Source organism: Apteryx rowi, unplaced genomic scaffold, assembly GCF_003343035.1.
Source record: "Apteryx rowi isolate R43461 unplaced genomic scaffold, aptRow1 scaffold_0, whole genome shotgun sequence".
NCBI classification, from domain to species: Eukaryota; Metazoa; Chordata; class Aves; order Apterygiformes; family Apterygidae; genus Apteryx; species Apteryx rowi.
Window position 1 is genome coordinate 12,140,950 of NW_020447195.1, and position 11,010 is coordinate 12,151,959.

General features: G+C 38.5%; 1 protein-coding gene across 3 annotated transcripts in view; it reads right to left on the minus strand.

Moving 5' to 3' along the window:
- The window catches only part of CTNNBL1 (catenin beta like 1), a 64,369-nt gene that overhangs the window by 52,851 nt on the left and 508 nt on the right, over window positions 1–11,010 (minus strand). Inside the window, exons 1-2 of one of the 3 annotated variants that reach the window (XM_026056395.1) lie at window positions 10,793–10,862; window positions 2,096–2,284 (exon numbers count right to left, since the gene is read on the minus strand). Coding sequence is in view for 1 of the 3 variants with exons in the window: in XM_026056374.1 (XP_025912159.1) it covers window positions 2,096–2,284 (189 nt within the window). In the remaining 2 variants the exon portion in view is untranslated. Of the gene's footprint in view, window positions 1–2,095; window positions 2,285–10,391; window positions 10,512–10,792; window positions 10,863–11,010 lie in introns of those variants that run through there. The other 2 variants (XM_026056386.1, XM_026056374.1) reach the window with 2 other exon arrangements.

An 11,010-nucleotide genomic window follows, 5' to 3' on the forward strand; every position in this document is an offset into this window, starting at 1 on the left:
CTACATTTAACTGCCCTGAGTTTATGCTCTTTTGTATTTTCCTCACTTTGTCACTTGGACAAGCTTTCACAAGTGACAAGCTTTCACTTTAAAATAAAAGTCTTTTCTCTTTTTTTTTTTTAAGCTCTTGTGCTCTCTTTTTACTTTTGGAGTCCTTCTGAAGTCTTTCTCAATTGGCATTTACTTACATTCTCCTGTTCAATTAAACATTGATATAAAACTTTTTTGTGCAACCTCTTCCCCCTTCTACAAGTATGCTGAATGTGGCTATGTTACAATCACTTTTACAAAGAAATTCTCAAAATAGAAAAAAATGACAAGAAAAAAGATCCTCTGCATCTTAACCTAAGTTATGCGTCCCCAGTTCAGGATCAAATCAAGAGTTGCTTCTGCTCTTGAGGATTCTTTGATTAGTGACTAAGCAACAATCTTTTATGAGATCTAAAATTTAAATTCCTCCAGCAGGCCCCATTACAATAATAACACTAGGCAATATGAAGATAGTCTTCCATTATTATTGGGTTTCCTACTTTCTCAACTCTAAACTGCCTTAGCACTTCGCAGTTCACATCACCATCCCATTCAAGTAATCAATACTATAGTCCCCAAACTATATTCTTTCTACAATGGAATTTCAGTCCGCATAGATACTGTCACAGATGCTGACACTGTAACCTTTTTTATTTTATTCGATTCTCTGCTTTCTTTAATAAATTCTACTATACTACATCCATTACAGTTTGCTCTATATCTTGTATTTAAGATGTGTCCAGTATTAAAAGTGTCCCACAGATTAGCTTCCTTCCATCAAATTTACTGATATAGTAAGTATCTCTGAAATAAAAGAGCATTTTGAAGGCACCTACATAAGCTACATTCCAAGATAATAAACACAAGATTTTGGTTCTAAAGAACCCTTGGACTTCTATCACTTAAAATGCCTGGATGCGTAAACCGTACTTGACAAACACAAAGGACTTGCACACTGCAGGAATCCACAAGACTAGCCAGTCAACAGAGCTTTTGGCTATATCCATTCATCCTGGAGCTCAAATGCTAAAGAAATCCTGTATTATCTTTCTCAGCTATCAGCAACAACTGTAATGGCAATAGTTCAACATCAAAAAAACATGGGAGATTTCAGAGACGAATGCTAGCAATGCTGTATACAAAGGACAATGATATTTTACAAACCCACATGATTCTGCAGTGGTGAATATCACTTTTTTTTTTTTTTAAATCAAACAGGACACAGGCAGCAGGAAGCAAATATCTTCTAGATTTATACCAATCCATGTGTCACATTTATAAAGTGATCTTTTCCCTGGCCCTTGGCAGAAAGGCCAGTGCTGCATTGGATTTCTGTCTCCAAGGCTTGAAATCATTTACCCTTGACAGCTGCTACCCCCCTCCTCTGACCCAAGACCTTTCTTCTACAGAAGAACGTTTTCTTATTTGCTGCTGCATGGCTWGAAAGAGGGGGAGAGTGGGAGAAGCTGGATGGCTGAGTGTACTGATGAGAATAACAAAACTAATTAGAATACAGAAGCTATTTCCTAACCACACATTTTAGAAGGTGATTAGGTATTCTTAGCACAAAACAGAGATTAGGCTTCCAAAAAAAAAAAAAAAAAAAAAAAAAAAGATTTTTAAAAAACCCACCCTTCCCCCTTTAAACCTTCAGAGGATATATTTGGGAAGCCCTGTTTTAAATTACTGAATAACTAAGAAAGTAAAACCACAACCTTAAGCTGTATGTGGCATGTGAAAGTGATCAGTTAGTCTCATCATCCAAACAAAAAATGTAAATCACAAAGAAGTAATTTAGTTATTGCTTATTTCTCATTGTTAATATACCTTCTCAAATATTTTCTTCTTTTCCCTCCAATTATTTATAGTGAGAAAAATATAACGACAAATATGAAGAGTTTTATACTGGCATTATCTGTCTTAGAAAAGGGACAACTTTGTATTCAAACAGGTATAGACAATTTATTTTTCTTCTTAAGAGTTAGGCTATGACAAAAAATTCCTTTGAACAAAGGACAACTGTTCTCTCCAGCCTCCTCTTTCCCACATACCACTAGTGATTTACCTCTTCCTCTTCCTCTTCTCCATCCCTTTCAATTATCTGAAGAAGCTTCTTCTTATCATCATCAGTTTCTTCCAGTGCAACGGACTCCTCTTCTCGGTGGCGACTATGTTCTCGTGCACTAGCTTGTTTCCTCCGTGCTTTGATTTCTTCTTCCTCTTCATCACGGGGTCTTTTTGTCCCTCTGTTAGGCTAAAGGCAGAAAAATAAGGTGAATGAATACAAACCTTTGTTGACCCTTGCAAACCAGAACACCAAAACTACACTACTTACTGAGGAAATTCTCACAAGTTGTTCAAAAGATTTGATTACACTGTGCTTAACAACTCTGAAAACTGGAAGAGAAATCAATTTAGTGAAACAGAACATCAAATGAATAGAAGAATAACTCTACCAAGGGCTATGTCAACATCCTACCTTGTTTGATCCATGAACATGATTCATGGGAAAAACATCTTCAAGTGTTTCAAAGACAAGGAGTGCCCAAACTGAACTGACCACTGATTATATAGCAGCCAAGCTTCACTGGAAATCAAGGATCCGAAAGCAGACAAGCTTCACTGGAAATCAAGGATCCGAAATCAACTAAGACAACTGAGACAGCTTCTTGCTTTACAAACAGAAGACCAATATACTCAAGCATATAGAAGTCAAAGATAATTCTTTTACCCACCTAGCATACAAGCTTATTTTGAATTCTTGTTGTACCCCGATTTCCCCTGACTTCTCCTACCCTTCAGTCTAAAGTTTGCTCACACTGAATGCAGAATCAAAGCCCCAGTTCGGGTTTGGAGGACAAGAGTATTGTTGCTTACTGCAGTTATGCAGAGGCTGGGAACCCATTTAAGCAGTGCATGTACCTTTACAGTTTGCTTGGAACAACCTATTATTTTATTTGACAATTTCTAATTAAGGTCACTTGCCAGGGACAAGAAAAAGTGCACTAACCCTAATCTCATATTTTAATTAAGGTAGAAAAGCATGAAAGCGTTTGCATTGGAAGAAAACACTCTCCCTCTTCAAAAATTGCAAGGATATGAAATTTGGTCTCCCTAACTTCTTTTTGAAGGACAACCAAGTCGAAACAGAAGTACTCTATTCACTATAACTACAGGAAAACAAGGCTCATTCATTATTATCTAACAGGAGCCTGCGTGCTAAGAACAATGAAAACAATAGGATAAATATTTTTACTTTCTATCAGCTGCTTAAGTTGCCTTGTAGATAATGTTATAACCTTATTAGATCTAATATTCATCCAATCCATTTCATAAAATATTATCTGGCAGGGAAGACCCAGCTTTTCTGCTTTGGGAGTCCCTCTGTCTACAGTCATAAAAATTACATCACACTTTCATGAATGCAAGGTCCACTCWTTTACTGCACTTTGGATTCCTCTTGATTTTGATTCAAAGCTAGACAGATAGGAAAAAAAAATGTAGATGAAATAGGTGACAGTGTCCATCTCCTGCCAGGTCCAATAAGAGTACAGGCCTCAAAGTGGGAATTTCAGTTCCCCAGCAGGTTGGGAACTTTTAGCCCCCAGAGGGCACTAAATCTTTCAGGTTTATAAGGTAGTCCTGCTGTGATTCTGATTAAAGCAAGCATGCTGCAGACCAGCTAACAGAGCCTTTCTGCATAAAGCTAGAGAGCATTTATGTAGTTAATTATTTTAATATAAATGAAAAGCTAGCAACTGAAAACTCAGCTCTCAAGACAGATAGATGTAACCCTCCGCAAAAAAACACCAAAGAACACTTGAAGCTTTAAATATAATGACAGGCAAACAGGACAGCAGACTGAACAAAATTATATTGTATTTTTAGGGGATTAGTGCTGTCAGCACTTTGGGTAAGAAACAGAATCAAGGTTCTTGCTATATAGGATCATGAAAATTCAGACAACATATTAGCACAAATCTAAGCTCTAGGTGCTTGCTCCTAGCTAGATCTATTCAAACTTGGTTATCTGTCTTCTCACTCGCTACATTTTCTCTGCTGTTTCAATTATAGATGGTACATTCCTGACTTAAACTTCTCTAAAGTGCTCCCATGCACTTTTAATGCAGTTACTGAGGTCATAATTCAATAGCCATGAAGCAGTACTATACTTTGAGATTTTTTGAAATGAAAAAAGTTATTTAGTTGGAGGGGTTTGCATACTTTTTTTTTTTAAAGCAGACTTCTATTACAAGTCTTCTGAGTATACTGAAATATAATTTTGCATAGATCAACTTTGAAACAAATGTGTCATTGCCAGCGACCAATAATTTAAACCCTCCCGAACCAGCTAGCACCCCCRCCCCCCCAAAAAAACATGGATGTTTTTCTAAATGGCATCACCTAAGGAAAAAAACTAGGTTACTCGATGTCCTTAATGGCAGACAGGTCTTTGTCCTTCATATGTCCTTCTGCTCCCTCCTCAATGTGCAATATGAAGAGCGACCCGATACATCCTAAATCACCTTTGACAGATGCTTAACATTACAAACAGATATAAAACTGAGCAACACAAGAAGTCCTGAAGTTTACAGGAAAAAGCCCTACATTTGCCTTGCACGTTCCTACTTTAAGCTTTTGGATCTCATTCCTCTCTCTCATTCCTAAACATAAAAAAAAAAAAAAAATCCAATGAGACTGTAGCTATAACGAGGGACCAAGGGAGCTGGTGGTTTGTCAGATGCAAAGCGGTGTACCATAGGAAGGGACTATATCACCAGAACAAGATCTAAATTAAAACTCCATCATGAAGCCAACTCCATTTCCTCTGAGTATGCAATCCGTTTCCAACTCAATTATTTCATCCTTTTTTGCATTATGTATTGTTGGGGGGAGTAATCTTCTATAATACATAATAGAAGTCATTATGATAAACTATGAAAACGCCCACCGTGCAATTATTAATGCTGCCAACATATTGGCAACAGACAGTAATTGAATTCCCAGGTAAACTTTATTAAGCAGGCATTAAGGTTCCTCCTTTTGTTATTGATGTTATGCTAAACCTTACTAAAAATACTGCAGTTATCCAACAAGCATTAATAAAAACTAAGAAACCAAGGCATAAGTAGAACAGCTGTGTTTCTGCTCGTTTCACAAAAGATGCACAGTCATGAACAACTGATTTAAAGACAAACATTAAACTTCCACTCTTTGATTTTCAGTTTTGTTTTGCCTTTCTATTTTCTAAAGGATTGCTACTAACCAACAACAGTTAATCACATACACTGTTGAACTGGCACGTTTCACTAAGAAAGCACATATATTGTATGTAAACATTTATTTACACAATTTCATAGCTTCACACACCTACTCAAGTTTTGACTTCTTGGTAGAAAATGCAAGTTAATCATGTTTAATAAATAAAATGTGTCATTTTCTTCCCATCTTGGTTGTGCTAAGAAAATGCTAAGAAAAGCATTTAGTTTTTTTTTTTTATTAGCTAAGCTTAATTTTGTTCTTATTGAATGCAGTTCACTCACTGCAATTTATTCAGAAGAGGTTTTCATTTAAATCTAATACTGATATCACCAAGCAAAACCCAGCCAATACACGTTAAAAAAGAAGAAAAAAAAACCCTCTGACATATATAAAATACTATAAAATAAACAAAAGCTGCTGATTGGTACAGGCAGAATTCTCTCTCTCCTTTCTCCACTATTCTTCAGTTGTAMTTGTTTTTGATGTTAATTGAAATATTCCAGCCTTCTGTTGCAGACTGGAATTTGAAGCTTCAGATGGCAGATCCTTTTCAGAAGCACACAGCGAAACAAAGATCTTCATTTTTACATGAACATATAACTCAAGGTCTCCAAGCAGTAGAAATGAAAGCCCTCCCCTCATGTGGTGTGAAGGTGAGCAAAACTATGTCCTAAATCAGAGAACAATGATCTATTCAGGGCCCTGCCTTGTCTTCCTTGGAGCAGTGATTACACATCAATATCAAGATTAAATATCCCACAGAAATCTGAAAACATACTGTTTAGACCCCTGATTGTTTCCTCCAAACATCAGGAAGGTTTAGAGAAATCTCACTAATGTAGTTCCATATTACTAAGACATCTGCTTTGTAAGTAACCTTGTTACTGCGGAGCTCAGAAATTCTTTGTTAACAAAATCTGAAATAAATCTTCATAAGTGATAGAGCTTCTTTTGCAAGCACATCATGGCAACCTGTTCAAAGGAGCCACTGAAGAAAAATACATATGAGCTGTCAATTCAGAACGTTTGAAAGCGAGCCCAAAACCTCCAGGGGTATCTTCACTAACTTCTTATTTTTGCTTTCAACATTTGTGACAAACCAAGCTACCCTCAATCCTATTTTACACTATTTTTCCTGAGGCATGGCACTTTCGGATGGTACAGAATCCAAACATTAAAAACTCAAAGAACTGTTACAAGGAAAATCCAGACACTTCCTGAGAGCTCCAAAATTGTATAAACTGAGGCAAATGAAAGGAAACACGTGCACTGCAGCTACATGCATACAGTTTATTACTTTAATGGAGAATTACTTCCTTTCCTCTTCACCTTTTCACTGTGTGGGGCACCTAAGTCCCCACAACAACTTGCTACTGTGAAAAACATGTAGACAAGGAAAAGACAAGAAAACAAGATCTGAAGTTTCACCTTCCCATCCTAAATTAGAGCTACCATTTAATAATAAAAAAGAAACAAACAAAATATATATTTATAATGGCCAACAGATGCATGTTTGCATAGAAGGTACAAAGACCGGCAATAACATATCTATTCCTGCAGTTGCTTTATTTTGAACCAGTGCAAGAACAGATGAGGAGCCAGATGACAGCCACCAAAAGCTTTAAAAGGAACAAGTCTTTTATGAACAAACACCAAAAAAACAGAGCACAATCTTTAGCAGAGACAGCAACCTTTCTTCCTTCTCTGTGGCATCAGTCAGGGAGCTCAAAGCTGCACTCTCAGTACCTCGGATAACAAGATCCAATCCTAAAAAACTGGTGCTGTCGCTAGGACCACTCATACGGCCAGCTGCACACTGGCCTGTCGTTTCTCAAGTCTCTACAGAGGCAACTACACTCATCAGCATGCCTCAAAAACAAACAGAAAACTTGCCTGCAGCAATGGAAATTATGAATTGTATCCAGAAAAAAAGAAACAAACTACTAAACAAAGCAAAAATTTCTGAACTTTCAGCTACCTAGTGTAAGACGTTTGCAAGTTCAGCAGAAGACTGACTTGCCTCTCCTCCCAGCTTTCCATCGTTCTCTGACACGTCTATGCAACAGTGAATGAAATTTAGTCTGATATACCAGACTTGCACATTAAGAGCTCCAAAACGAGCTGATGAACCACTTGTGAACAGGACAGAAGAGCAGCGGGTATTGGGAGGTGGCAGAAGAGGATTTTTAACTTTGACAGACTTTAACACACATCCCAGTTTGGCAGCAAAAGACTACACATGGAAAAGTAAACATAAGGTTCACTTGCGCCTTCATTAACTTAACAAAAAGAGCACCCTAGCTCGGGGCCACCAGCCTGGGGGAGCACAGAACACTGCAGGCAATCTGAACAGAATGCAGAGGCTGCTGACTGCTCCTCGCTTGAAACGGAAGGCACGACTAGAGTTGCTAGGGTAATAAGGCTGTAAGCGGTCAACGACCTGCCACAGCTCAACTGAACTGCCTCTACCATCAAATGCATTCATTACATCAGCAAATTTATGGCAAGTTTTCTATACCAGCAGCAGAAATGAGTAGGCACCTGCACCGATATACAAGGATTCACCCCACTACAAACTGTATTTAACCAAATCAAACAGGAAGACAGCCCAACTCACTGGAGTCAAACCTTATCTCATTATTTTCTGCTTTTCCCTTTGTTGTTTGATTTTCCAAATATTTCACTTAAAAAACAGTGATTTGTAATCATTGCACAGTCATGAAATCTGCATTTAATGAGAATTAAAATAATCTCCCTTCCTCCCTCCAGAGACAATTGAAAGAGATGTCTGAAAACAACCAGAGTTGGCTTTGTCCCCCTTAATTACCCACTGTAATCAGAAACCAGACACAGAGGATCTGGGCACAGTCTTTCTGGGCAGAACAGCAGCAATATTTAATCATCAGTTTAGACCATCTGCAACTGTTTTGCAACAACACATAAAGTTTATGGATTCCTGAGCTTTGTACAAACTGCCAGGTGCTGGAGTCTGTTTAATTGTATTTTCTGTTGCAAGAGGTTCCTTCTCCTATTCTGATGGGCACTTGGTGCTGAACTGGCAGCACAGTGCCTGAAATCTTCCACGCCAAGTTTGGCACTAAGGGAGAACATCATCTCGATTAAGTAAGGGCACAGATTAAACATTTAGAGGAGACAAATTTGAAACAATATAAGAGAAAAGCAATTATTGTGGTTTGTGCTGAGGGAAGCTGAGAAGAGCGACTCATTTGCAGCAACAGATTAAAAATCAGACAGCTGAAGTGCACACCACCCATCATCTAGCCCACTCTTCTGACAGCAGTTGCCACCCCTGCAGCAAGGATGAATGAAGAAATCTTGAACCGGCATGCTTTTCAGTCTGATATAGGAAAGCACCCTGACCTCAAATTCAGTTAAACTTAAAACATCAGATAGAAAATTGGAGCAGTTCAGGAGCTGTTTTATGAGCTACTAAGTCATCCCTGTCTCAGAAGCAGCAGTTCTGTCAGATCGGTAGAGCAGACAGCTTGGAGCAATACTTACTTCATCTATCTGATTTCATCCTGCCATGCACAAGTCACAACCCTCTCTGTAGCATAGTCACAACAGAAAAGAAGCTGGATTATTTTGAATTTTACTTGTTCAGTGGAGAAAAATGCTCATTTCCAAAAGCTGTATTTTTGGTGTGAGGCACCTGTTTTGCCTTTCTCTGCGACAGCAGTGGCAGGTGCCTGACCTTTCTAGGATGGAAGCAGGTGAAACCTATAGTTTGTATCTTCAGTTTCTATTTTTCAGCCATAAGTCCTTTCGCAGAAGGGATTCTCATCTTTGCAACATCATAGCTATTTATCTGTCTTCTGCTCCCCCCCCCCAGTAATTAACCATTTTACCCAATTCCATAGGTCTGAGTTCAATGATGCCAGAAATCCAGCACTTTTCCTAAAGTGTTATCTAATCTATTGACACAGGAAACCATTTGTATTCAGCTAAGAGACCAGAAGAGCAGAAAGCCAGCACAACACCTTCAAGAAGAATTTCAATACTTGATTGAAAGCTGCAGAATGTTTTGTCCCACAACTACACAATAAGTTCAGCAGCAGGAAAAGAATTCAAAACTGTAATACCTGGCAGCAAAACAAGATTTCTTTACCTCTAGCCGCCACAAAGTAAAGCCCTATGCTATGTTGTCCTAAACAATCACCCACATCACAGTATAGAAATCTCATCCAATGAAAAACTGGAGCACCAAAAAGCATACAGAAGTCAAAGTGATCTCAGTTATTACGTGAGCGTCTACATTTCCTCCAGAGTAAAAGGGAATCACGAGGACTTTACATTTTCAGAACTAGAGAAAAACAAAAAGGACAGACACACAGACTAGAAGCAGGTTAAAAGAAAATTGAAAGAAATGAGTTTAACACAGTTTTACTTTTCTACTCTTCAGGTGTAAATTGCATCACAAAATACGTAAACAACAGCATAATTAACAATAGCTGAAGCAAAGAAGACTAAGGAATTAAAGCTACATGAGAAATGATTGTTCTAACTTGATACTGAAAAAATCACAGGGAAAAATGGGAAGTAGAGAAATACAAAAGTACAAGAAATCTCATAATAGCACCATTACGCTGTCAGTGCTAGACAAATAGATTAAACAGGAAGGACATTGTAAACAGATAAGATCAGTGGGATGCACAGAGTAGCCCACAGATCTTTAAGGAAAGAAGAAAATGTTGGATTGAAGCTGAAATAAGTAGGAATCTAGTGAGTCTGCAAAGAATAATTATTCATACAGCAACATTCCAGAGTATTTTTTTTCCTGTGGTATCAAAATAGAGAAGTTCCTTAAATCCAAAAGGTAATTTTCCCTGTTTCCCTATGCATTTCAAAATAACACATTCTAAAAACATAAACATGTCCTGAACAATATGGTGCTTTTCTCACATCTAAAGAGAACATATGTGCAGTGCTTCCACAGACTAATGCACGCTTAAGGATGTGAAAGCAGTGAGAAAAGTTCTATAAAGAATCCTGTATTCTGAATTAAGAAGTAGATCTATACAAGTAACTTCTCCATTGAATTATTTACATGGTAGATGTTTTAGCGTGCTTTTTCTTACCTACTGATTCAGCAGGGAAAGGACATTGTTGCAGTTTGTCTAGGAATGAAAGTACAAGTCAACAGTATTTGTGCATATGAATCACAGCAGAGGAGTTAAAACGTTATTACAAATCACTTTTGTTATTCACTTATCCACAGGAGAATATTATAAATCTACTGCTGTGACAAGAGATGAGTGGCTTACCACCGCTAGTTACAAATTAGCCTCCAAATACTCAGTAAAAATGATCTTATGCCAAGAGGAGAAAAATAATCATAAGAAAAAGGCGGAATTTTATAAGCAGGAAAACGCTTTCAAAAGACTTGAATAAAAATGAAATTAAATTATTTCTGTAATGTAACAGGCAAAAAAGGAGAAGAATAAAAGAAACGCAAGTCACAAACGAGCACGGGCTCTACCTCAGGAGCGGGGGTATGTCAGGGGAGACGCACAACGGCGTCTCCAGGCGCCGTGGAAGGAAACACAGCCGCTGCACCCGCCGCACCCCCGGCCCGCGGAGCGGGACTGGCAGCACACCGAGACCGAGGGCGGCCGCACCGCGACCCCCGGGCRCAACGGCGAGACCAAGCGCGCGGCGCTGCCGGGAGGCGACCGCGCCGCTCCGAGGCGCGGCCAC